We start from the raw sequence: 26,549 nt of genomic DNA, 5'->3' as shown, positions 1-26,549 counted from the left end.
GATTCCTTGCTGTTTGTGTGCTGGGGGAAGAGCGCCAAAATAGGTTCACGGCAGCCCTGCCCTGCCTGCAAGGGGGAGAGTGCTGTTCAAACCCGACGTCGGCTCCAAGGCACAGCCCTCGGCCCTCTCCTCTGCCAGCTGAACCATCGCTCGCCAGGGAGGTACCGGGAGGCAGGAGACGAAGGACTTTTCTGGAGGGGGGGCTGGATTGAGAGGATGGAGCCGGAGGGGAGGGGACCCATGGACCCCAGCCAGGAGCTGGGCTGCAAGGCGAGCAGGAGCCGCAGTCCCCCAGACGGGGGTCTTCTGTGGGGTTTTTCTCTGCTAGGCAGAGACGCAGGGATAGGAAAGAAAGCTTTTCCCCGTTCCTTGATCCCTTCCAGCTATTTCGGTCTGAAGGGGAAATGAGCTGCTTGTGTACCTGAGAAAAGGGCGTGGCACATTGGCAGAGCACCTGTTTCCCGGGCCGGATCCCGAGTTCCGCTGCAGGGCTCCCGGGGCCCTCCTGGTTGGGCTGGGAAAGGCCCTCAGCCCCCAAACCTGGAATAGTGTTGCTCTTCTTTGTGTCGATGTGACCTAACATGGTTACTGATTTTTGCTCTGGCTTTGCGCACTGTCTTGAACAACAACCAGCCGAAGGGGCAGCGCACAGATCCCCCGAACCCTCAGCCAAGCTCACAGCGAGCCAGATTTCTAGGTCTTTCGATGATCTGGTTGAGCCATCGAACAGGGCGTCGCAAAGCCACCACCCAGTTTGTCTGAACATGGAGGAGATCCGCAGTTTGCTGGTTGCCTGCTTGAGGGCGGCCATGAGGTGGGGGGCCTCTTGGCGTCCCCATCTCGACCCCCTTCCCCCTGCTGAGGATGAAAAAGAAACTCGGATAGTACAAGAATGGTTGTTAAAACTGATGGAAATGGCAGGAAATGATAAACTGACTTGCTTATTAAAAGAAAACTCAAATAATTATTACCTTAAAGAATGGAAACCATGGATGGACTATTTGCAAAATGCAGGTGGGGTGAAGCTTACATGGGGATTTGAAGATTAGATTATAAACGTAATGGGATATGTTTTGACAAAGAATTATTCCTACTTAATGCATTAAAAACGAGCACTTAGGATACTCTTATTATTCCTAAGACCAGAGATAGATTGGAAGTTATCTATTTTTCATATCTTTTTTTTTTCTTTTACTTTATCTCACTTTTTCTTGTCCTTTTCTTTATAATTTGTATTTTCAATTTTCTTTTTCATTTCTGACTTTTAACTTTGTAACTTTAAAATTCCAATAAAATACTATTAAAAAAAAAAAAAAGAAACTTGGATAGGATAGCCTGTTGTTGGAAGTCCCCCTTTTCTGTCCAAAGGCTGGAAGGGGAAATCAGCTGTAGATTAACTTCCAGCCTTTGGAGTTTCTCAACCTTGGCCACTTTAAGATGGGTGGACTTCAACTCCCAGAATTCCCCAGCCAGCCAGGCTGTCTGGGGAATTCTGGGAGTTGAAGTCCACCCATCTTAAAGTTGAGGTCCACCCATCTGGGAGTTGAAGTCCACCCATCTTAAAGGGGCCAAGGTTGAGAAACACTGGTTTAGATGATGCCAGCCCACAATGACGTCTTCAGTAAACCATAGTTAGGCACCAAGGGTGGCCCCAGGCCAAGTGTGCTGTTCAACCAGCAAAACTCTTTCCTCCCCTGAAGGCCACCACAGCTGGCTCTCCTTTACTTCAGAGGCCTGATCTTCACCTCGTTTCTCCTGGGGCCCAAAGCAGGTGACCGACCGAAACCACAATTTCTGTTATCTTCATTGCCTGTCTGGGTTTATCCGTCTCCAGTTGGGGAGGGCATCTCACGCATGAAGACGAATCTCTTAAGATGGCTCGTTCTCTAAGACTGAGACGATCCCCTTTTTGCCCGGAGATCTCACTGAGATCCATCCTGTTCTCTCCGCCAAATCTGAGCTTCCAGGACAGGATGAGCTCGCCTGGAGGTGCGCGCATTGTTCTGTGCTAATTCGCCGGTCTAATGTAATTGCGCCTTGGGTGCCCAAGGACCTCTCTCCTCCAGACACAACGGGGTGCAGGTAAGGGTGCAAGGGTGCAAAGTCACACGCGTGAAGCCAACATTTGTATGAAGGGGGTGTTGTTCTATCACAAGGTTGCGATTGTGCTTGGCCCTGGTCTGCTGGGCAAAGAAAGGGGGCTCCATTTTTTCTTCCTAATTCCCATTTAATAGGATGCAGGAGAACTTGCATCATTATCATTATTTTCAGGAGAGAAGAGCCTTCTAGTGAAGCTCTCCTGTGATGTTTTTGGACTTCCACGGAGAGAACACGGCCAAGAGGCGCGAGCCACTCTTCAGTCCACTTCCCTGGATTCCGTTCGATGCCAGAGATGTCTTTGGGGGAACTGGGAAGAGCGGGTATCGTGGCACCTCCCAGCAGCCCCAGCCAGTACAGTTGTCTGTTGCCTGGAAGGTCTGATCTTCACAATCCCTAACTTTGTTTAGCCATAACGTGGCTTACTCGGTTTGGGGCTTAATGTCTTGTGAACACAGCCCTTGTGGTTGGAAAATCATGGTTTATAGCCACTTAAGAAACGTGACCCGATTGTAGCTTTTTCAGCAAATCATGGTTGCACAAGAAACTGTCACGTGACTTAGACTGGTTTGGCTTAGGCAACAAATAATGGTTTAAGTGTTGTGGTTTAGCACCCTGGAGGAATCCAGTAAGGCTCCAAAGTTGGACAGGCCCATCTGCGGATAAAATTTGCATAACGTGCGTTTGCGTCACTGGCGGCTCTTGTTCCCCCGTCCTTTGTTCCGCATGTGGGGTTTGTTGATGGGAGGTACCGTCCGTAAACGCAGCCCCTCCACCTGCCAGGCTGTGGATTTCATTCTGCTGCTCAGGACAACAGAGGGAGCTTTGTTTGTGCTCGGCTGAGTCATTCCAGACGGTGAGCGCCCAGCGGGCAGGTGGAGCGAGAAGGGCCGGCCAGACGCTGCTCCTGGCTTGAGGGAGGGAACCCTGCCAGCTGCCGCTCACCTTCGCTGCCTGGATTGCGTGTGCCGCGGGGGAACCAGGAGGGGATGCTCTGCACAGACCGTCGTGGCTCTCGGGGTCCTAGCCAGTCCAATTGAAGTCTTGCAGTTGCAGCCTGAAATGCGTCTGGAGAGCCCCAGGTGAGGGTGGCTACTCTAGACAAGCTGTCGGTGGTCCCTCAGTCTTCCCACGCCCGTACCAAGCTGCTAAGGTTTGCCACTGCTAGTGAGCGGTTCAAAAACTCACAGACTGTTTGCATACTAAGCCTGCTGCTTAAGAAAAAAGAATGTACAGGTAGTCTTTGCTTAATGGCTGCCCTGTTTAGTGACCATTCAAAGTTGCAACGGTGCTGAAAAAGTAACTTTACGACCGGTCCTCGCATTTATGACCTTTGCAGCATCCCATGGTCACATGATTGCCATTTGTGCATTTCACAACCGTCTTCTGACAAGCAGAGTCAATGGAGAAGCTGGCAATGAAATCCATGGTCACATGATGTCTCACTTAATGACTGAAGGGGAAGTGCTGTCGTAAGTCTGATGTTTCGCTTAATGACTGCAGCGCTTAGCGATGGAGCTGCTGGTCCCAATTGTGGTCACTAAGTGAGGACTATCTGTAGTCAACAGATTTTCTATTCAGCATCGGAAAGACAAACGTGGCTCCACTGATTCAATAGTTTGCAGAATTGATTAAGATAGATCAGCTACAGATGACTTCCATTTTTTGACATGTGTAGATCTGTAAATATACATCTTGTGTGTTTTGTTTCATACAGCTTTCTTTTTTCTTTTAAAATATTGTGTATTCTTCTTCTTTTGTATTTAGTTAATTAAAAAAGCCTCAGTGATTACTAAAGAAGGAAAAAAGTTTCTTTATGGCTGCTTTGTGCTAGGAAATGCTGCTTTTTTTTCAGCCCGCACAGAGATGTGCAACATTTTGGGGTCATGCAAGGGCTATCCCCTGATAAGCGGTCGGGGACCAGGACCAAAAAGTCATTGGAGCTTAGGCGAAATGAGATTTGTTTTCATTTACATAGTAATTGAATTAATATTGCATCACGTTAGCGAAAGCCCATTTAAACCGTTAAAAGTTCAGCCGTGTTCTGGGCTTTTGAAGGCGGCTGTTTGTCCCTCTGAAAAGTTAGCCGCTATGCAGAGCTGTTCTGCGGATCGTGGCTTGTACTTCTGGACGGGTCTCCCCACATTCTCCTTCTCACTGTCTGCTGGACTTTCCTCCTCCGCCCCGCGTGCCCCCCCGCCTGGCGCTGGGGGTTACTCCGAAGGCCAGTCGCGTGGGCTGCTGGAGGGCGGCCTGGGCAGAGCCGAGCAGCGGGCGGCTGGATGAGTTCATGGCTGGCGAGGAGGAAGCAATAAAGCCCTGGGCCACTTCCCCATTCCGGCGAGCGAGCTGGCCTCTGCCTCTGCACATCTGCTGGGGTGCCCGTGGCGGGACACGTGTGGCGGGGCCCTGCTCCAGAAGCCCCTTCCTTCCACCCCTGCAGCTGAAGGGTCTTTCCCCCCAAATGAGTGGGGGGGCAGAGAAAGAAGCCCCCGTCTGGTGGGAGGAGGAGACATTTTTCCATCCCACGTTGGCCTTTGCTGTGGCTCACGGACAGGACTCGAGCAAACAATTAAAGAACAAAGTCCGCAATACCAGATCATCCCTTGGGAAGCCCAGCTGGGCAATAGACGCCCAGATGCTGTAAAAATCAGCTGAACAAGTCGCCATCTTTTTATAGGCACCGGCAGAAAAGTTTCCTCCTGCCCTTAATAGCAAGACCAGGCTTGTCATTTTGTGCCGCCAGTCAGCAAAGTAATTGGCCAAGCCGTGCCAATACTTGAATTTTTTTTCTCTGGGTAGCTGAGAGTTGTTGTTGGGAACCGAAGTGATGCCTTTGCTAATGGAAATAATAAATCTGCTAGCCCTCATTGCGAAGCCACGAAATTACCTTCTCTTAAAGCGCCAATTATAGTTATCGCTGCTCATTTTGGGCATCGTAGAAATGACTTTCTGGGTGTGGATGTCTTTCCCTACCAAATGCCCTTCGGGTATATTGGCTTTCAACTCCCTTCAGCAACTGGGCACATTGGGGGGGGTTAATTGGGGGGTACCAGGCTGAAACCCGCTGTCCCAACCTGGCGCCCTTGAGGCTGGCTGGGCTTCCGGATCCCAGAAGGCCCATAAACCTGGGCATTTTGGGCCACGGAGTCGAGCGAGTCCCAAAGAGTTTGGAAGGGGCTGCATCCGGGAAGGCTAAGCAAGTCTTTGATCGAGCTAGCTGTGGATGATGGGGAGTGGAATCCTGCAGATTTAGAGGCACAGTGCGGAGGGTCTGTTAGGGTGCCTATCTGTGGGTGGGGAGAGTGGAGTTTTCCTTCTGCCTCTGGAACTCGGATTTCGTTCCTCCCTTTTCCTCGGTTGCAGCTGCGAGGGAATTAGACCATATAAGGAGAAACTGTCTGTCCTTTTAGAACTTTTTGCTCTTTCTCTTCCTGCCCCCCCTCCTTCAGCCCGGCTTCCCTCCTCCCCGTCTCCCTTCTCTTGCTTGCCTTCCTGTAATCCCATTTTTTGCACACCCCTCCCAAGAGCCACATTCATTTCCCTTCCAACTTCTCTCTTTTCTCCCCATTAATCCATTCGCGCTGTGGGATGCCACGGCAGGGGGGCAGGGGTGGGGGAGGCGCTGGGGAGGCGCTGATCCAGCAGCCTTGGCGGGGCCAGCGGCAGCGAAGAAGGCAGAGTCCAGCTCGGGGGGGGGGCTCCTCCTGGTTGCAGGCGGGCAGGTGGTCCGGTAGGCCCACATGAGGAGGAAGAGACGCCCCTCAGTCCTCCCCAGAGGGCCTGGGAGAAGAGGGACTCTGACCCCATCTTCCCACCTGAAATGCTCAGCGTCCTCTCTGTGTGCGCATGCGTGTCTGGCTGTATATTGGTGTCTCACCTCTGCAAACTGCTCAGATTTACTTGCTGCGGGTTGCCGGAATCAGAAATTGGGGGCTCAGCACCATGGGTTTTGCCCAGAGCATCCGCAAATGGGGGGCATTCCCACTGGCTACCGATAGCGGTGGGAGATCAGTCAGCCACTTCTGGGGCAGCGAGAGACCTTCCTCCGTGTCCGTGTTAATACTTCGGTTTGTCCTGCGCAGTATTTCCCAGCCGGATGCTATCCGGGCACGTGGGGCATGTCTGAATTCCCTCCCAGCACAGTGGAAATGAGGGTTGGGGGGGTTAGAACGGGGTGCTCCCAGACCCAAAGCGTGAACATATGTTAAACCCCAAGGGATGGAAGGGGGCGGCCACAAACTTTCCCAGTTTGCACTGAAGTTTGGCCAAATTCAGGATGGGTTGATATGATGGCAGCTGCGATCTCTGGCAGGGCTGGCACAGCCCCTCTCCCCGGGCAGAGCGGAGACCCTCCTGGGGCCGACTGGCTGGGCAGCGACGGGGCTGGGCAGGGGCCGGGCGAGGAGGGCAGAGACTCCCTGACAGAGCCAGGCTTGTCCAGACGTTTCCTATCCTCTTCATCTGCTCGGCCCCCCTCCCGGGACGTCGGGCAGCAGCTTCCCTTCCCCGGCCCTGGGTTCGGTTCTGGCCCCTGCCAGAGGAAGAAGTGAAGCCCACCCCGGCATCCTGGATTACAAACTGAAGAGACCCAAAGATCCATAGCTGGGTTTCCATGCACGTGGCCTGATGTCTTAAGACCCCCCCCCCAGCAGCGCTCGCATGCCACGCAAAGCCAAGGATTGTGAACCGCAGCGGTCGAGTTCACACGGTTCTGACGACCCACCTTATCGGAGGGGAAATGCGCAGCCGCGGGCAGAGTTAATTGCCTTGAACGTGTGGCCTGGCAGGTCCATCTCTCGAACCAGGTGGGAAATCCAGGATTTTGATCCAGCTGTGGAAAACTGCCCTGGCTGATGTGGCTGGCTGTTTAACTCGCCTGGGGTGATCAGTAGGGCTTTCCATCAGATCCCCCCGAAACTCTGGGCTCTGCAGAGCCTAGGAGGAAAGAGGGGTGTGAATAAGAGCTCCCCACCTAGGAGGAGCTGTTAATGGATTTCTCTTCCTCCCTGAGTTTTTCTGCCCCCCCCCTTTTAAAGTTCCCAGGCTAGGGGCTCTCCGGGTCTTTTTTGGCAGCAAATTGCACCAGCTGGTTATGCATTTTAAACGGGCTGCAAAGGCCATTTGCAGAAGCTCCCAGAATTTGGGCTTGACATCTTTTGCTTGTTGCTGCTGACCTTGGGTTTGAGCCCCCACCCAAGGGGACCGTGCCGACCGCGGAGGAAGAGGGAGAAATGGGTGCAGGGTCCCAACCACCGGAAACAGACAGTGGTTTCTCTCTGCCGATGCTGCAGACGCCGATTTCAGGAGTGAGAAAGACAAGTTGCATGATCTGGTCTCCGCTCCCGCTTAGCCCAGAAGGGTTGGTGGGAACTGCAGTTCCCAGAATTCCTCAGTGAGCCTTGCAGCCCCAGCACATCTGGAAGCTGCTACTTTGGAGCAAAGCGGCGTGGCAGCTGTAGACTGGATTCATGCTTGGTGCTAAACTATGGCTTGCTTACCTGGTTTATTTAATAAACCACAATTAGCTGGTTTTGCACATGACTGCAACCCATAATCTATGGTTTACCAGCCCCCCCGCACGCTGAAATAAGCCCGTTACAGATTGGGGAGTTGATGAACCTGGTTGTATGTTTAACTTTGAAGAAACCTTAACCCAAGTAGTTTTCACACTGTTCAGTGGACCCTAAGGGTGCTTGATGGGGTTTGATAAGAGACTGAGATTTTTTTAAAAAGTTTTTTTTAATTAAGTTTATTTTTTTAAAAAGTTCACTTAAACACAATTTCCCATCACTAGAGCTTATTGGGCTCCAGAACTTTTTTTTTTAACTGGCAGGTTCCACAGCCCGAGAAAGTTTGAAAATCCCTAATCTAGAGCACCAGAACCAAGCAGAGCTCCCAATTATTCTATTCCAGGTTTTCACCCCAATCAGTCTTCACGCCATAATCCCTCTTTAGGGAAGCATTTCTTCCCCAAGCTCAGAGGTCTTTCTGCCGGTTCCAAGCTACCGTCTCCTCTCTTTACGATTCTGGACTTGCACGTTGATAAGTTGGTTGCTTTCCATCAGCTGGGATGTGGTGTAAAGCAATGGTGTCTGGCTAGAGAACCAGTCATCTCCTGAACTTCAGGAGCCATAGGCTTTGATGGCCCCGAATTGACAACTCTAAATGATATCGGGATGATTTCTACCCAGGAATTTTTTTCGGTTCTGATTTAGGCCCCCCAAATGCTGTTACTAATTTTTGGAGGAAGTGCAGATCCTTACGTACTGCAAGTTCCCCAAAACAATGCTCATCACTGCTCTGTATTTTCAGAAAACTCCCATGGATTGTGTTCACACCAATTAAGCTGTCATTTGCTCTGCCAGTTAGTCAATGGATCACGTTTGGTTGGGTTTACACCATATGCTGCGCTGCAAACCACGTCGTGGCTTAGCATAGGTAGGCTTAGTGACCGTGCGCTGTGGAGGGGTGAAGTGGGTCTTGGGCGGATCTCCGACGGGATGGGGGCTAATAAGAGGCTTCGTGATCTCCAGCACAGCTGCTGTCCAGCGACGTGTTTGGAAACTCCTTCCTGGTCCAGACAAAAGGGAGCAGGAAATGGGGTTTGACGTTGGCCAAGATGGGAAGGGCTGGCCACGTTGTAGCCAGGAAGTTATCCCAGCTGGATTACTGAGCCAAATGAGTGGGGGGAAGAATGGGTCCGGAGCGAGACAGGCGCGCATCGTGGAAGATGCTGGCTTGGCTCGGCCACAGGGTTCCGTATCTGCAAAGGCTTTCCTGAACGCCGGAGCATCCTTTCAGCCACACCTGGTGGGCAGCTGAGGCTGGTCCCCTCACGAGCCAAAAGCTGAGTTAGCCAAGGTGCTCCACCCTCAGAAAAGGAGATGGACGCCTCGTTGAGAGCCCGGCTGTGTCCAGCCAGTGCCTTTAAGCAGAGTCCCTGTCGCGGGCTCTTTAATCCCGAACCCGCACCCAGCCAGACTCAGGAGAGACACAGAAAATGCTGGACCCCGGACTGGGTTTTTTTTATATCTCCCTGTGAGGGTTGGGGAGATACTTTATTTAAAAAAGAAAACCAGGATATAAAAGTGAAATATGTAACTTACACGTCTGTATGCGAGGGCTTTCTGTTGCTTCTGTCTTCTCCTGTGCCCTCCTGTATTTCTATTACTGTCGCTACTATACAATTAGAATTTTCTCTATGCATTATGTTCTACTACTCTTACTTCTGTAGTACTACTGCTGTTACTAGTATAGAGCAATGGTTTTCTCTTATAGAGCCTGCTCTGTCCTTAATTCCTCTCTCTGGGATTTCTTCTTCTTCTTCTTTTTTTTTGTTCTTTGTTAGTGGCCAACCTGAGAGTACTTGGACCTTCCCACGTTGTGCTGTGCTTCGCTGAGCCTCTACACTTCCTTTTCCTCTGGACCGTCCACTCCCTTTGGAGGGAAAAAACCGCCTTCTTTCATCGGCTGCTTTGCTCTGTGTGCTGGGGGCCGCAGAGCTTCCAAAACACGCGTCTCCCCCCACCCCGTGTCAAGGTTGCAGCCTTATTGGCAACTCTGCCGTGCCCAGCTGGGGGAAAGCTCAAGGAAGGCAGCGCCGGGCCTGCAATCCTGCCCACCCCTTGATTGTTAAAAAACCAATTGCTTCCCTAGCAGCTTTAGTTCTGCAGTGGGCAAAGTGAGATTCTGCCGCTAGTAAAAAAAAATGTGCGAGCTGCACAGACTGGCATTTCTCTCTCCTTTCCACTTTGACGTCGTTATATTTTGAAATAAGCCCAGATTGAGGTGTGCTTCTGGTTAAAATGTGAACTGCGTAACTCAGGCGGTGATTCTCTGCGCAGGGCTTCTGCCCTTCCAGGTTCTTCGGTGGACACAGTCCAGATCTGCGCACGGGACCCTTCCCAGCCTGGGACCCCTGCCTGGGCTGCCTTAATGAATAAACCACAGTTGGCTGGGTTTGGTTATCCCCTGCCTGAACATTTGACAGTGCCACCTAGAGCTGTAGTTCAGCACATCTGGAAAGTTGGAAAGGCGGCCTTAAATTATAAAATCAACACATTCGTGCTGTCTAATAAAACGTCTGACGCAGATGTCTTTCGGAGTTACAAATTGCGTGTCTCGAGGGATTTTTCCCAGCCCCAATCTGTCTCTGTCACCCTGTGATAACCAGCCCGGACGAGGGGAGGATGAGCTGTCACAAAGCTGGCTGCGCTTGTTTCTGTCCATTAGCTGCAGAATTTGGAGCCCGAAGGCCCCCATAGATCTCTGCAGAGCATTATTTTAATGATGTTTCTGTAAGTGGCGCCTCAGCAGAACAAGGGCTGCTGAAGGGCAATTACTCATGTGTTGTTTTGCAACTCTCTTTCTTCTCCCTCCCCCCGTGTGCAAACTCACACACGTGCAAATGCACACACATAATCCTGCTTTCTGCCTCCACCAAGCTCTTGATTTACCAGCTTTTTAAAGTACGGTTCTTATCTGCCCCCGAGATAAGGGCCAGTTAGCTGCTAGTGGACCCGTGATATAAAGTGCGCCTATGTGTGGAGGTTCTACTTCATTCAGCGCATGGGCCTGCAAAAGACACCCTTGTGGGACACCACCAGATGTCCTCCTGTAGCAGTCGGTCTCCGCTTGCAGAAGTTCTGAAGTGCCTTGCAGAACTGGGGTGACGCGCTGCCGGTTTGACTTCAGTTGTGCTCTGGGGGGGTCTCCTTCGGGTTGCACCGGCCCCCATGCTTCTGAAGCATTTGGGAACCCCAAATTAGAAAAGACACCCTGCTCGAGGGTCTGTTGCAAAGGCGGTGTCCACCCTGAGACGCCTTCATATGTTGGCCAGCAGCTTCCAAGGCTTGTTACCGCGCGAGCCGTCCTGGTGGCATTTGGCGAGGAGTTCCCGGAGTACCCGTGATGGCTCTTTTCTGGAATTTGGTTGGGAGGAAGACTCACCTCCTCTCTCGATTACCGTGGGGTTGGACTTGGGGTTCACAGTCCGCCGGAAGGTAGTTGGTTTGGTTGCAGCTTGGTGCAAAAAAGGGGAAAAAAAGAACCTCTTGCAATCTGTAAGCCATGGGTTAGTGTGATGTGTGAACCCAGGCAGTAAATGGTGATTGAACCAGCAGGCTGTTGCAATCTGTAAACTATAGCTTGTGGCAATGAGTGAAGCCAGCCAATCGCAGCTTATTCATGAGCAAAATGGACCATGGTTTAATCTGACCTCTGAAACCAGCACGAGCGTTTTGGATCGTTAAGTCCCGGGCATCCCGTCCTGCGCAATGCAGAAGGAGCAGCGCCCTGGCAGGGGTGGCGGAGGCTTTTGGGCCAGGCCCAGGCTTGGTGGCGCTTGTGTGCGTGCGCCACTAGATTTAAGCGAGGGCGAGCACGAGGGGCAGGCTGGAGGGACAGTGGCACTTTGTGTGAGCTGCACACTGCACCCATTGTGTGTCCAGCCCAGCCTGCTCCGTTGGGGTGGCCGAACAGAGGCTGGAGTGTGCCTCTCCCGGGCAGGGCCGGCCTGCGCGGTGCCCTTGACCTGTCCCCAGATGACCCTCCTCTGGCTCTGCCCCTCCCAGCTGGAGGCCACCATGGACTTGGCCGAGCGCAGGCAGATCCGCTCTGCCATCCGAGAGCTGCGGCGGCAGGAACTGGAGCGCGACGAGGAGGCCCTGGCGTCCAAGCGCTCCCGGACGGAGCGAAGCGCGGAGCGGCAGGAGAACAAGGAGAACCGGCTGAGGTGGGTCAGGGCAGCGGGGCGGCCTCTTCTCTTCTATAGCCCTCCTGGGCAGAAAGCCCAGGCATCTCGCTTGCCACACCTTTGGCCTGTCCGCAGTGAGTTGTGGCTGATCCCGCAGACCCGGCCTCTCCCTCCCCCCGTCTTGGGGTGCCCAGCAGCTTGAACGCTGCCCTCCCCAAATGCCTGTCTTCCAGGGGAGAAGAGAGCTCTGCGGGCACCCCCATAGCATCGGGCCGGGTGATGCTGCCTGCCTTCATCCTTGGCCCCAAAAGCCGGAGCTCTCCCCTGGTTCCCATCACGGCTCTCCCCCGTCCTAAGAAACTTGGGCGCCTCTTTGAAGTGATGCTCTCCTCTCGGCCTCTTGTTCCTTCAGGTCCTGGCAGCGAGAGGAGGAGCAGCGACAGCAGAAATCTCTGGACGCCCTTTCCAGAAAGCTGGAGACCATCCGGGATGTGGAAGAGCTGACCGCCTTGGTGAGTCCCCACTGAAGCGGGGTTTGCCCTCTGGGGAGGTCTCTTCCTGAATCCGGAGGAGCCTGGACAGCAGGACAGGCCTTCCCGCTTTCCTGAAGAAGGTGGTATACAGAGCACTCTGTCCCCCAGTTTTTTCCCAGCACAACAGCCCTGCGAGGGAGTGTCCGGCCCGAAGATGCTCGGGGAGTTTCTGTGGCTGAGGACGGGGTTGAACCTGGATCTCTCCGGTCCAGCTTGGCACTTTAGTTACTACCCTGCGCTGTCTCTTCGGTTCGGGGCTGAGCGGCCTTGGGACCAGTTGGTCTGCAAATGCAAATGTTGGCCTGCAAATGTGACCTGTGTTCCCTGGGCCCCACACCTACCCCCAGCTGCTTTCCTCCAGAGCTGCTGCGGGATTGCAGTTGCAATCTGACCTGTGTGTGCTGCCTTTTACTGCTTTAATGTTAATTCAGTTTATATTGAGAAACCCAGGCTTTCCTCCTGGCCATCAGCGCTTTTGGGAGTGTGACCTCTGAAAGCCTTCAAAGCATTTCATGCCAGCCCCCTCCATCTCGCTTGTAAACACTAGTTTCAAAGTTCACAATTTGCCCTTCTTAATGATTGGTGAGCATGAGTGCAGGGCACCCGAAGCAGATGGCAGAGCAGCGGTGCAGGGAGGAAATAAATGAAACGCACCCCGACACGACCACCCCGATTGCCGAAGATAACGTGCGTCTCGTTGTAGAGCAACCTTTTGAGACGTGATGCTTACGTGATGGCACGGAGGCCAGGAAAGAGATCAAAATGGCTTACGTGGCTGAGCTCTTCTGATGGTTGGATGTTGTGAGGACACGTCTTGCGGGGTGCAGCTTCTGGGGCTTGGCTGTGGAGCGACTGGCCGTTGTGGCTTTTGGGGACGTGTCTTCGGCTTCCCAGGCCCTGAAGTGTCCAGGCGTCCCCATCCAAGGATGAGCCGGGGCCGGTCTTGCTTAGCATCTGAGATCAGCCGAGTTTGGCTAATAGGACCGAGGAGGGCGGTTGGGGCGGAGTGGGGGGAGCCAGAAGCCCCTGTGTTCCTGGGGGTGGCCCTGCAGGGGGTATGGCCCCCAACCACAAGTGTGTTTGCGGCAGGAATGGGATTTGAATCCGGGGCATCTCTGTTCACGCTGTAGCTCGGAGCCACCGGTCACCTGGGCTGCTTCCTTGAAGCAGGACCAGAGGAGCTTGGTGGACGGGGGAGGCTCATCGCCTGAAAAACGGGCAGGGCGCTTCTCTGTTTCACTGCCACGGGATGTCCTTATAGGGTAGGAGGGCACAGCTGGAGCCCCCCAGGTCTGCTTATGCCCCCCACCAAACCATGGCTGAGCCTCTGTACCAGAGCCCTTCCGTCATAAGTGGGGTCAGGTTCTGGGAGTTTGCCGAAGTGGGTTGGGCTCTGCTCAGCTTCGTAGGATCAGCCGGGGTGGGTGAGTCTCCGCTGCGCTGCGCTGAGCTCCTGGTGACCTCACAACCACGGCCACGAGGCACTGGCCACAATGCAGAAGTGGTCGCTCATCCCTTCCTCCAGGGGGTTGCTTTGACCTCCGCTCTAGCTACAGATCTGGGATCTCGTGGTGGTCCCCCATCAGCGTATGAGCTGCGTCCGACTAGTCGCAGCCACCTTTCTAGACGGGCCAGCGGAAGGAATGAGACGCCTGAGCCTTTGCTGACTTTTCTTCCCTTCTTAGCTGCGAGGAACTAGTGAATACGAGGAACGCAAACTGATCCGGGCCTCTATCCGCAAACTGCGCGCTGAAGAAGTTGAAGGTACGCTACCAGCAGGGTTGCACCCCCAGAGAGGTGTGGGCGGGCGTGGGCGTGGAGTCCTTTTCCAGGAAGGGGTGGCGTGCTGAGCGGGACCGTGGCGTCCCCTGGTCACCAGGCTCTTCTAAACAAGATTCCTGAAACGATCCCAGCCTGCCTGAAGCCGTTTCTTCTCCTTTTCTCAAGCTGCAACTTTGGCGGGGAAGGCTTGCAATAACCGGAGGGCCACCGATACCGCTCTGGCACCCAGGGAGCCCGAAGACAATGCGGCAGGAGACGGTGATTTGCAGGTGAGCAGAGCTGCAGCATCGCTCGTCCCAGTGCCAGAAAGCAGGGAGGCTCCCGTCAGGTTTTCCCTTGGGCGTGGGACGTTTTCATCTCGGCAGCAGATCTTGCTTGCTGGCCCTCTTAGGTAGCTTTTGGGGCAGCACTCTGTACATGCTTTAGGGCTGCGGTTCCCAGAATTCCATGCCAGGCTAGTTGGCCCCAGCTGATAATGATGGAGCGGACAACCCGCAGCTTTTCAGAAGCCGCTGGACTCTAACTCCCAGCATCTCTCTGATGGCCGCACTCCCTAGGAATGTTGGGAGTTGCAGTCTAGCAACGCCTGAAGGCCCCCAGATTTCCTGCCTGAGGGATATGGCAGCTGGCTGCGTTCCCATAGCATATTAGGCGAGGCTTAAAAAGGTTGGGTAGTTCATCATGCGGGATATGATGGAAACCCAGCTGTTGCCTCAGCGCAAGGGCTGAATCAGGTGCATCGTACGCCGTCTTTGTCTGGGCACCGCTTGTGCTGTAGGCATGGCCATTGGCTTTCGCCAGCCTGGGTTTCGTGTGTCGTGCGAATATGCCACTTGCTGGGTTTGCACGCCATACCTGTGGCTGAGTAAACCATCTGTTTCTCAGCTACTTTTCTGTGTTCCCGCCACACGCTGGACTGTAAAGGGCTCATGTGTGCAGGATCTGATCCTTCATTAGCTTAGGCTCAGGTGTGTGGTGTGCTTCGTCAACCAGGCAATTAAATTAAATTAAATTAAATTAAATTAAATTAAATTAAATTAAATTAAATTAAATTAAATTAAATTAAGCCACAAGGTGACTCCTTTGTTACACAGCCGCCGCAAGGGTGGCCTGTTGGTCTGGGTCGAGCTGCTTATCGTGTCCAGTAACCTCCATCTTTGAGTGTTAACGGTTCCCCCGTGAAGTCTCTTGGGAATTCTGCTGCCAGCCTGGCATCTGGCAGAGGCGGGGCCGCCTGGGCAACTCTGGTCCCTGCATCTCTGGAGGGCACCATGTTGGAGAAGGTGCTATTGGTTGTGCGCTGAGCACTTGGCCTTCCCGCTTTCTCCACCAGAGGGCAGCCTCTTCCTCCTAGTCGGCAAGTTAGGGCTCCTAAAGACGGGCTCTTGCCTTGACAAGCGGGCTGGATTACAACTCCCATCATCCTCCACACCCAGTCTGACTGAAGACAGTGGCAGGCGTCCAGCACGTGCGGAGGCCTCTAACTGGAGGTTGTGCTGGATGGGTCAGTGTTTGGCCTGAATTTCCCTTTAGAAAGAAACTTCCTCCAAGTTCAGGGACTGGGTGTGCCCTGGACCCTTCCTGCAGGGAGAAAGCTCAATTGCAACCCTCCTGCTAGATTTCTGCATGGAGGAATTGGTCATATCTGAGTGCATCTGAACCACATGACCATTTAAATGCACTTCACAGTTTTTGGGAGGGGAAGAGTGAGGATGCACCACGTGCCCAAGATTTTCAAGGGATTTCCCTTTTGCGGGTGGGGGGAAAGGTGGAAAAGAAGGGGTTTCTCCTTTGCTTCTAACCTACCTTAAGCTGATCTGGGGACTTGCATGCAATCTTCACGCTGCTCTGCTTCCAAATACTTCTGCTGAAGCAGTTGTGGTTCAGGTCTGCCAAGACGCCGTGGTCGGGCTTTGGGGTGAGCTCTTCCCTCCCCGAGATGTCAGCCTCGGCGTATTGCAGCCGCTGCCTCTGCTCTTCCTTTCCTGAACGAAGCCCCCAGGCCAGATCGCTCCCAGTCTTCCCCACCCTCCCATCACACCTGGCAGCAGCTGCGGGGGCTTTCTAATGCCCGGCTGCCTCCTAGCAATGTGGGACCAAGGCCAGGAGCGTTGGGGGGAGGCTGCGCTTTGTCACTTAGCAGCTGCTGCTACCTTGTACGTGTCTGCGCATTCCTGCACACGGGTGTCTAGAGAGGAGCAGAGGGGTGGAGAAGGGCATCTTCGTCTTCAACACGGCCTTATTTAAAAGAATGGGCACCTCCGGGCCTGGCCGGGTGGATTCGACGGGGCAGGGAAGCGAGGGAGGAGTGTGTGTGCATGCATGTGCACGAGGGTATACATGCTGTCCCTGGCAGGCTTGGGTTAAATCTTTGCTCCTCTCCTGGTTCAAGATGCCACATCCTGACTGAAAATGTACTAATTTGGGATGCCCTGGCTGGTGCAGAGCGATGCAGCTTCCCAGCGAATATCAGGCGGATTCTGTTCATTTTGCACCGCTTGCTCAGGGCCGCAGCCTGCGCCCCCCGCCCAAAAGACTGAAAGTCCGCTGGGGGTGGGAGGGAGCTTTTATCTCCTCGGCATTGCACAGGGAGAGCAAGGGCGTGTGCTGAGAACGGCCGCCCAGCCCAGACGGTCACTGCTTGTTCGGGGCGTGTGTGCTAACTGGACCGGACCGTGACGTGTGCGGGGCTTTGCTGAACGGAGCGTGTGGGCTGAGGCTGCGCTTTCCTTTCGGCTGCCTCCAGGTGCAGGAGCCAGCAGAGCAGGAGCTGATCCAAGCCCCGATCCAGGAGCAGCTGGAATCCAAGGCCGAAGATGCTCCAGGTGAGGCCAGGCCAAGCGTGGGCTGGGCGGGACGCAGGCGCGGAGGCAGGCCTCTTTGCGTGAGGGCGCTCGTAGAGGGAGGAAGGCCTGGTTGGGGGTGGAAAACAAAGGCCTGCCCCAGCTGGAGCCTGCAGTGGGCTGGCCTGTGACGGCGCTGGCGGGGATGATGGGAGTTGTGGACAGCACGTGTCGACTGGAGAGGCTTCTTTCTGGGAGAGGCAGAGTCTCTTGACCACCTTCCGCCCCAACAGATTCTTCTTTGGGGACTGTTCTGCTCCTGGAAGCCGTCCCCGAGCCGGCTCCTTTCCTGGAGGGCAGGACGGAGCCCGAGGCGAGCGGCGAAGACCCCGGGTCCAGCTCCCACGACGAGGACTCCGGCCCCGAACCACAGCCTTCTTCCCAGGCGGAGAAGGACGCGGGAGGCCTGGCACCCCCCAAAGACAGGGGGGCGCTGAGCTCCTCCAGAGGAGAGGCCGCCACTGAAACCATGAGGGAGGAGCAGCCGGCGATGGGCGACGCTGGGGGGGACGCCCTCCTGGACGGAGAATCCTGCCCAAAGCTTTCAAGCCAGAGGACAGAGGTGCCTTGGCAAACCTGAGATTTCTCTGGGTTGGCTGGGAATTGGGTTAGGGGCAGTCCCAGCGGGAATGGACTCATTACGGGCTGCGTCTGACCCATCAAAATTACATTGACAAAATGTAAGCTGGACGAGGGGTGTGCAAAAGCTGAAGACCTCTGGCTCTCCAAAGAGAAATCCCCTTCCGAACATCTGGGGGCCGGGGAGGACTCTGGCCCTGGTTTTCACGGTGATGGAGGAACCCTCCAGATGGGGGGCGGGGAGGGAGGTCAACCCTCAGACTTTTCAGCAGTAGCCATGCCCGGTGGGGCGTTCTGGGAATTGGCATCCCCCGTCTGCGAGGTGAGAGCTGTCCGCAATTGTGAGTCTTCGAACCCCCCAAGGGGAGAGGCGGCAGTCAAATTTGACATTCCCTCCTCTTTCTTGTCTTTCGGGGGGACGTTTGGAGTGGGGCCGAACAAAAGGGGTGTCCTGAGCCTTGTGCTTCCACCCCCCGCCTCATGGCAGCCCCGACCACTTAAACCAGTGTTGTCCAAACTTGGCCACTTTAAGATGAGTGGACTTCAACTCCCAGAATTCCCCAGCCAGCTGGCTGGGGAATTCTGGGAGTTGAAGTCCACTCATCTTAAAGTGGCCAAGTTTGGACAACACTGACTTAAACCATAGTCTTGTCGGGCCGCGCCGAGCCTTTGCCAAGCGCACGGGAGTCATTGGGCTGGATCCGGAGGCCTGTCCAGGTGCTCCCAACCTTTTCTAGCCTTCAGGTGAGCCAGCCACCCACCTGTGGAAGGGAGTGGCTGAAATGAGAGAACGAAGCAGAGCATAAAATGGCCGCAGGAGAGACCAGCACCACCTCTGATCAGCCCCCACGGGAGCTCATTTTGATGACCTCTGGCGGCAGAGAAAGCCATCCGGGTTAGGCACATGTTGGGAACCAGTTCTGCCGTTTTTCTGGTGATGGTTGTTCGGAAAGTTGAAAATAGTTAACACCGCTGCCCTCTTAATCTCTGACGCGTGCATTTCTAGTCCACTTAATTTTTAAAAAATCTCAAGCCGAGGAAGGAGGGGAGAGAAACGATGGCGGCTGTGAGGCCAGCCAATGGCTGCTGTGAACAGCCACTTTCTCTCCCCATCCCCAGATCAAACCAGGGTGTTGCGGGATGGGTCTTTCCGAGTGGCGCTACAAATCTGGATGGCCTGCAGATCCTGCCCACGCTGGTTTGGTTCCCTTCTGGGGCTCCTCCGGGGGGGCAGAATGGGCCCCTGTTCTCATTGCATTTCTTTCCACCCAGATTGTGCCTGAAGCCCCCGAAGAGAAAGAAGGTGCAGCAGAGCACGAGGCAGACGGTAAGGGGGGTGGCCGCTCTGGTGGGAATGTGGAGGGTCTGGGCTGCACAATCCCCAGGACCTTCCTAGACAGGACACACACACACACACACACACACACACACACACACCCCTCCTGGATCCTCTGCCTTTTTCCCTCTGTGAGCAGAGGCACGGCTGTTGCAAGGGTTTTGTGTAACGTTTGCAAAACGTAAATGCTAGAGTAATGGGCCAGGGCCAGACGCTGGGGGCTGGTAGAGGCCTGAGCAAGAGGCTACAGCCAGAATATTTTGGCAGGCCATTTTGACTCCCCTTCTCCCCATCTTGCATTTCTTACATCTTCACTGGGGAAACTTTCCCAAAAGGAGCGGAAAAGGAGAGAGAGAGAGGATTGCCTCGGAGCGCAGGGCAGCCACGGCTGTGGCCAATGGCCCAGTTCTGCCAGTCCTGGCGTGGTTTCTGGGTGCTGTCCCAGCCTCTCCAATGACCGGCTACAGCATCCAGAACTTTCTACCTGAGGTTTGTGGGATTTGTAGTCCCAACATACAGAGAGCAGCTGGTTGGGGAAGGTCTGGAGGTTGAGTCATGGCAACTGGACTTCTTTTGTTTTTGGTTAGAGACATTTCACTGCTTGTCCAAGCAGCTTCTTCAGTCTAAAAAGTTGGTTGGGGGAACCCCATTAAAAGTCTTCCAGGGTGGCTGCGTTTCTTACTAACATGATGGGCATTGAGGGGACAATAGGAGAAGTGATGGTAGAGTCTTTGAGATGTAGATGTCTTGCTCCTCGTCCCTCACTCGTCCCCAAGTGGGTCCTTAAGTGACCTTGTGAAGCAGTCTTAATCTTCCTGGGGACTATTGAAAGAGCAGCATGGAAAACGGGGGACAAGTTGTGTCTGAGGCCCCCACCTCTGTTGAGGGAAGGACTTTCCACTTTGGCATAAATGGATTCCTTCACTGCCTCAGTTGAAGTGAGGTCTGAGCAGATTTTGCATACCCAATACCGCTTTTCAGTTTTGCAAGGTTGGGTCCAATTTTAATGCCCCCTTCCTGACTAGCAGAAATCTTTTCAGGCTCCCCACCTGACGTCTCCTTAAAGAGGCACTTCCCACATTGTGGCTGAGTTGTACTAAGCCATGATGTCATTTTGGCTTAGTGTGTCATGTGAGCGTATAAATCATGGTTTGTGGCTTGGTTGGTTGTGGTTGCATGAACCCACCTTTTGTGCTTTCTCCATAAGCCACAACCAAATCATACTTTTGTGACCTTCCCGGCTGGGAAGTCTGGGAGCTGTAGTCCCCCTGTGCGTGGAGGGGGCCCAGCTGAGGAAAGAAGCTGAAGGAATGGAAACGTTGGCTTTTATTTTTCTGGTGAACAGTGAGAAGCCACACTCCCACTTGTGACTTCATGTGCTGTCCTTCCCCAGTGTTTCCATAAGGCTGTGCTGTAACCTTTGTGTATCTGGTGTTTGTGGTAGCAAACCCTGCTTTACAGCGTTGCGGGTTGTGCCAGCCCAACCCAGTGGTGGCTGTTGAGCATCACTGAACAACCCATGGCTGGCGTTGGGCAGTAGGCAGATGCTGGCATGCACAGCTGCTCCAGAGAAACTTTCTTCTTCCAGAGTTATGCATCTGAATGGGCTGGAGTTGCCCCCTCAGTGCTTTTGGGGACCCAGCCCCCAAGGCCTTCCTGCTACTAAGCCCCCAGCCGCAGCCCTAGACCGGAGCAGGACTCTTCTGCCTGCCGGACGCTCTTTCCGGGGAAGGTGGTGGTAGGCGGGTCTGGGGTGGAGAGGGGTGCCCTGGGCAGGGGCTTCCTGCCCTAAGGGACCCCCCCCCCCAACCAAAGTGCTCCTGCCTCAGGGCTTGGCTCCTGGTCTCTTTTGTCCTGCTTTCGGTAGTCTCCTAGTGAGGCTGCTGACGGGGGGAGGTTCTCTCCGCTGTTCCTGCCCAGAAAGGGAATTTCTGCTTTTCAGAGCTGGACCTTTCACATTCTTTCACCCAATAAGGTCAGGAACATCTCCTCACTCCTTCCTTGGTTGGGGCCCTCTCCTTAGTTTGTGCAGGCCCCTTTCCTTTCCTTTCCTTTCCTTTCCTTTCCTTTCATCCCTTCCCTTCCCTTCCCTTCCCTTCCCTTCCCTTCCCTTCCCTTCCCTTCCCTTCCCTTCCCTTCCCTTTCCCTTCCCTTTCCCTTTCCCTTTCCTTTCCTTTCCTTCCCTTCCCTTCCCTTCCCTTCCCTTCCCTTCCCTTCCCTTCCCTTCCCTTCCCTTCCCTTCCCTTCCCTTCCCTTCCCTTCCCTCTGTTGCACACCCACGTGCACTCTGTTTGCACCATCCTCTGTCCTCCCCTCCAGAGCCTTGATGGCACTGCCACCTTCTGCTGCTGCCATCTTTACCCGGGGCTCCTTTCCTGGGTGTCTGTGTCTCCCAGTGGGAAAGAGGAAAGAGACGGGCTGGTCCAGGCAGAAGATTTGGCAGAGAGGGTGTTACTGTCCTTCTGGCGCTTCCTGGCCCCCAAATTCAGCCGCAGTGGATCCTGAACAGCTGCGGCTGGCCTTCATCTTTTGCTCCACTCCCCCCATTGACAGCTGGGGAGTTTTTATGTTTAGCGATGGAGAAACTGTGCAAAGTTTTGGTTTTGTTGTTTGCAGCGAGAGTCCTGGATGCCTTGTGGGTTCCCCTTTCCCTTTCTTGGTGATCTAATGGGGGGGTGAGGTCGTCCTGCAGCCCCCCTCTTTATCCTTAGAGCAGTTCAGCTGAGGGTAAACTGAGCTTCAGGCGTTGCGCAGAGTCTTCCAAGGGGACCGATTCTTTTCTCCCCCTCTCCATCCATTGCGCCAGACCGTTTTAGACCTTGGCTCGCTGGCTAGAGCTGATGGCCACTCCTCGCCCCACTTCTCGTTGCACCGGGCTCTTTTCTGGTCTGGGAGAAAAGCTTCCCTGCGTTCGCCCGAGCGCTTTGGCGGGGGCGTGGCTCCTGCCCGGGACCCTGTTTCTGAACTTCTTGGAGGCAACTCTTGGCTGACCCCTCTTGGAAGCGGCGGCCGGGATTAGCCACAGCAGGGCTCTGCGCACTTCTGGGGAGGTCCTGACGCAGACGGTCTTTCTCACCGCTGCGACATGGGCCTCGAACGGAGGGGGCACGCGAGGGCCGAAGCCGTGCCGGATGCCAGCCGGTGCCCCTGGGCTCAGCTGAGGTCAGTGGGAGCGCCCCTTGTGGCCTGCTGCGACTGGCACAGGGGAGGTGTTGTCCTGCAGCAGTCTTGAAATGGGAGGGCTGCCAGGTCAGGCTGTGAAATGGGGGGGGGGGTTCCTTGGCCGTGTGTTGGGGGGAGGCAGCGGCTGCCTTTAATGACGGCTTGAAACAGCTTTGCCTGGTCCGGGCATCTGCCGGTAGAGGGGATTCAAGTCCCAGAATTCCCCAGCCAGCGCAGCCGTTCCTTGAGAATTCTGGGAGGCCGTTGCTCTGTCTGACCGAAGCCGTGCTTTGCCTGCTCCTGCGGATGGGGGCCTGAGGCAGACCCCTTGCAGCGGCAGACGGAAGGACCTCCCTGGTGGGGCTTCGCTGCCCCCCACCTTGTGGCCGTTAATGTTGACATTTCCCCAGCTTTGTCCATGGTGTTGCTTTTCAGTTGCCATGGCTTCGTGAGATGCACAAATCTGTTTTCTCTCGGCTTCAGCTTTCCCATCTGTGATATGGGTATGATAAACCGACGGCAAGTGAAGGCAAATGAGGTCTTTTGAGCGACCGGTACCTCAGCAGTTGGTAGCAGGATGAGGCCACCTGAAGAGGCAGGCTGGCGGAGAGCCTTGTAGTTTAGGGCGCTAGGCCGAAAGGGCAGCCTTGCCCTGCCACGCTGAACCCCACTGAAGGGGGCCCAACGGAGCTTCTCATTCCAGAGGTCAGGAGCAGAGCGGGGCGACGGAGGAAGGGGCACGCCCTTGTCTTCTTCAGGACTGAAACGCAGAGTGGGCAGTGTCTGCTCTGGTGCCATTTCAGCGTCGTTCCAAAGAGGGATGGGTTGGGGGACCTGAAGATCACCTAGTCCAACCCCTGTCCTTGGCAGGAATCTACTGCTGCAGGATCATCAAAGCTGGAGGAGTTCGGAAAGAGGCCAGACCTGAGCCAAGGAAGCCTCCCCCTTTCCTTCCCAGCTCGCTTTTTCCATCTGGGGATAACAGTGCTGGCCCGCCCGGCAGGGTTATTGTGCGGGTTCCTCTCGGAGTTGTGAGGCATTCTGGGGTCTCGAAGTGGGGTCTCGAGAGAGAAAGGGGGGATCCGGGGTCTGGGATCTGGTCACAGTCGTTGAGCCTCACCTGTGTCTTTTGCAAGTGGGAGGGCTGAATCCCCCTCCTCTCTAACGTGGCTTTATTTCCCCATTGTAGCCTGCCCAGCAACTGCCCTGCGCGGAGCCTCCCGACCTGCCGTGGCTGACGGCTGCAAAGCCACCGGGCCTGCCCCGTCTCCAAAGCCCGGCGCAGGTGAGACTCCCTGTATTCCCTCTTTATTCTCTCTGAGCCTCTCTTCATTCTCTCTTTCCCAGATGGGCATTGTCTGTTTCAGGCTGCAGCCTGCCAGGCAGACCCCCGCTTGCCCATCTGGCCAAACCAAGAAAAGGGTTAGGCCCTGGGAGGACACCCAGATGTGGCGTTGGGACACCCGGCCTGCCTGGTTAGCTGGTGCTTCTGTGTTTGGGAAACGGCTGAACGTGTGGCTGGATCCAACCCGTGGGGCCGTGCTGCGGCATCCGGGATGGACAGCAGGAAGCCCCCCTGCTCCTTAACTTGCCTGGGGTGTTTAAGTGGGGAGCCCCCCTGCCCTCCCAGATCGGGGTCTGCCTTTCCCAGAAAGGCCGAAAACCAGGAGAAAAGAGAGGCTGACTTTTGCTCTGGATGCGTCCTTTCTTTTCTTTTTTTGGAGAGAAGGGAAATTTTCTGGCCGTATCCGGGAGGGAAGGAGAGAAAAGCCCTGACCGCCTGGCTTTCCTGCAGCTGAAACTTTCCCAGGCCTGGCAGCGCGCCCGGCTGCTTGAGATAAACCACTCTCCGTTCCCAAGCTGGGTCATCCCCCCCACTGACAGCCCCCTCCCTCCTCTCTCGCCTGCCCTCCCTCTGCAGATCCTTGCCAGGAGCAGCCCTTCAGGAGAGCCGGCTCCGTCCGGGAGCGCGCTCGCAAGTTCAGCTCCGGGACCCCCAACCCGCCGGCTACGCCCCAGAAGGGGGAGAGGGCTGGCAGAGGGCTGTCCGTCCTGCAGCAGCAGCAGCAGCGTTCCTGGCCCTCCCAGCATGTGGCCAACTCACCGTTGAGGGACCGTGGGGGCACTGGTGGCAGCACTGCCCCTCGGACGTTCCAGGATGGCAGCGGAGCACCGGACGGGAGCCGCGGGCTGGATGCAGCCAGGACCGGTGCTTCTCAGGCCAAGGCTGGGGCGGCGAGGCCCCCTTCGCAGTGTCCGGCCAGCCCTAAAGAGGCAGGCGGCCCCCAGGGGCGGGACCGGGGCAGCCAATGGCAGGAAGGGAGGCTGCCCCCCGCCCGGCCTCGCGTTGAAAACGCCAACAGGGGCTCCACTGACTCAGAGGCGCTCCGTGGCTCTGCCCAAAGCCCTACGTCCTCCCCGGTGCCCCGTCCTGGTGCCGACCCTGACGGCGAGATGAAGACCCTCCTCACGATTGAAATCAAGGATGGCCGCCACCAGCCGTTGCGGGGCCACCTGATGGGTGTACCCGGGAACCAGCGAGCAGGTGAGTGGCCCTGGGTGGTTGGAGGGTGACTTTGCCTCTCACCCTGGTTCCCCTTTTTTGCCCTCTTGTGGCAAGGGAGAAAGACGCCCCAAGGGCAGAACTTCCAGCATGGTTCTCCTAAGGCCACTTGCAAAGGTGGGTCCAATCCAGGGATCTGTGGACTTTTTCGGGCAGGGCAGAAGAACTGCTGGGAGATGTGTGGGGGGGAAGGAAAGGGTCCTTCAATCAATCAGAGGAAGTATTGGACCTCTGTGGTGTAATGGGTGAAATCTCTGCCAAGGTAATTCCTCCCACCATGGCCAAGTCTACGGAGGTGTTCTGTGTTAAACGTGCACCTTCCCTTGACCCAGCACAACGGAGCCTTTGCCCACAAAACCGGGGCAGCATTTGCGAGGGTCCCCAAAAGTAGCATCCCAGTTCAACCCTGTAATTGCTGGCCATTTTCAGGGGGTGAGGAGGCATCCGTTACAGTCATCTAATCGTTGCAAATGGGCAAACCGTCTTCCTTGGGGGATGCAGAGCCATGTTAGATCTGTGGAGCTCAGGAGGGCTGCTCCTTCCTTCCGAGGCTGGCCTGCAGGAGTCAGGATCATTCGGGTGGGGGACGGGTCGTGCCTGAGGAATCTCTCCCCCTCTGTGGCCAGGCAGGTGGTGATGAAGGGAGTCGCTGGGGAGGGGATAAAAAGATGAAAAGTTGGGAAGCAGGCAAGCCTATGTTAGGTTAGAGATCCTGGCTTCCCTGGCATAGTGTGTGCAAACTTGGGGCAAAGCTGGGTTTTGGTTGCCCTTGGGTGACACTGGCCAGACTGTGCCCAAACTCACTGGCCTCTGCACAGTGAGCATCTAAGACCAGCCTTTACCACCTAAGTCTATCCTTCCACCCTCTTGCCAAGAAACGACAGGTCGCGGCCTTGGGGAGGCGGGGAGGGGGAGCCCCATCCGGTAAAACTTGCTTCAGCTTGGTTTCCTCTCCTTTCCTCTACCCCGTGCCATTCGTTGCCTCGGCTGATGATTCCTTAGTCCTCTTCTGCGCTCTGCAGATCATCGCTTGTCCCGAAAGGAAATTGCACGATGCGTCTGTGCACCCAAAACGTGGGCAGCCGGTAGCAGAGCGGTGGCAGGTTGACATATTACCCGTGTACTGGGGTTGGGGGCACTTGGGTTCCTGCGTGAGGTCCCAGAGGTTGGAAACTTGACTATTTCGGGTAGAATAGCCTCAGCACGCAACTGGCCAAGCTGGTGTTTATCTACTTAACGGGATGGAAAGTTTTATTGAGGTGGTTGTTGTCTTTTTTTAGAAAAATCCTGGCATCGGCTCAGCTCCTTATTATGGCCAAGATAGAGCTCCCCCTCCAAAATCTAGAGCGGGCTAAATCTAGGTTTATAAAAGGCTGTGGATGATAGTGGGTCAGCTGTATAGACACTGATGTGTATGTTATGCATGGTTGTGTTATGAGTCTGTTGCACAGACAATTCTTGTGTGTTCCTGTTCAGTTCGTACTAAGCCTGGTGTGGTTTACTTGGCTTTGCCTTGAAAACATTCAGCCCTGGAGGTTTGCAGACTGTAGCTTAGCACTCCACAGGATGTGCAAACCAGCCTAGAGGCCCTGAACTACAACTCCCATCGCACCCCAGCCAAGCCTTGCAGCTTGGGAGAAAGAAGGGCATTTCCACAGAGTTCCGTTTTTTTTTTCCAGTGTAAGAACCACGCTGCTCAGTTCCCAGTGAAAGCAACTTCCACTGAGACCAATGCCGGTTCAAAGGAAGGTTCATTTATTGGGAAGTAGTGTACAGCTCTAAAGCATTGCTGGAACGGAGTCCCGTGCGTGCCAGAACTCAGTTTCACCTCATTCCCATCACACACACCCCTTCGGTCTTAGACCTTCTTGCACAGGTCGAAGAGGTCCTCAGGTTTCACCGTTGGTATGGCCTTGGGCGTTCCTGGGAACGAAATAGCAGTTCATCTGCGCCCCCC

At 55.0% G+C, this 26,549-nt stretch overlaps 1 protein-coding gene across 5 annotated transcripts in view; it reads left to right on the top strand.

The window, feature by feature from the left end:
* SMTN (smoothelin) overlaps positions 1–26,549 on the top strand; it is a 61,750-nt gene that overhangs the window by 5,686 nt on the left and 29,515 nt on the right. For all 5 annotated transcript variants that reach the window (XR_015796674.1, XM_088143852.1, XM_088143853.1 and 2 more), the window contains exons 3-11: positions 11,673–11,833; positions 12,207–12,306; positions 14,013–14,091; positions 14,275–14,378; positions 16,856–16,934; positions 17,186–17,514; positions 18,804–18,858; positions 23,219–23,314; positions 23,951–24,574. Coding sequence is in view for 4 of the 5 variants with exons in the window: in XM_088143852.1 (XP_087999978.1) it covers positions 11,673–11,833; positions 12,207–12,306; positions 14,013–14,091; positions 14,275–14,378; positions 16,856–16,934; positions 17,186–17,514; positions 18,804–18,858; positions 23,219–23,314; positions 23,951–24,574 (1,627 nt within the window). In the remaining variant the exon portion in view is untranslated. The remainder of the gene's footprint in view (positions 1–11,672; positions 11,834–12,206; positions 12,307–14,012; positions 14,092–14,274; positions 14,379–16,855; positions 16,935–17,185; positions 17,515–18,803; positions 18,859–23,218; positions 23,315–23,950; positions 24,575–26,549) is intronic.

This window comes from Python bivittatus, unplaced genomic scaffold (assembly GCF_059951505.1).
Source record: "Python bivittatus isolate LINGU-HERP-01145 unplaced genomic scaffold, Pbiv_v1 ctg000390_np1212, whole genome shotgun sequence".
Lineage (NCBI taxonomy): Eukaryota > Metazoa > Chordata > Lepidosauria > Squamata > Pythonidae > Python > Python bivittatus.
Note: the sequence above shows the minus strand (reverse complement) of the source record. Positions and strands in the feature narration are given on the sequence as shown.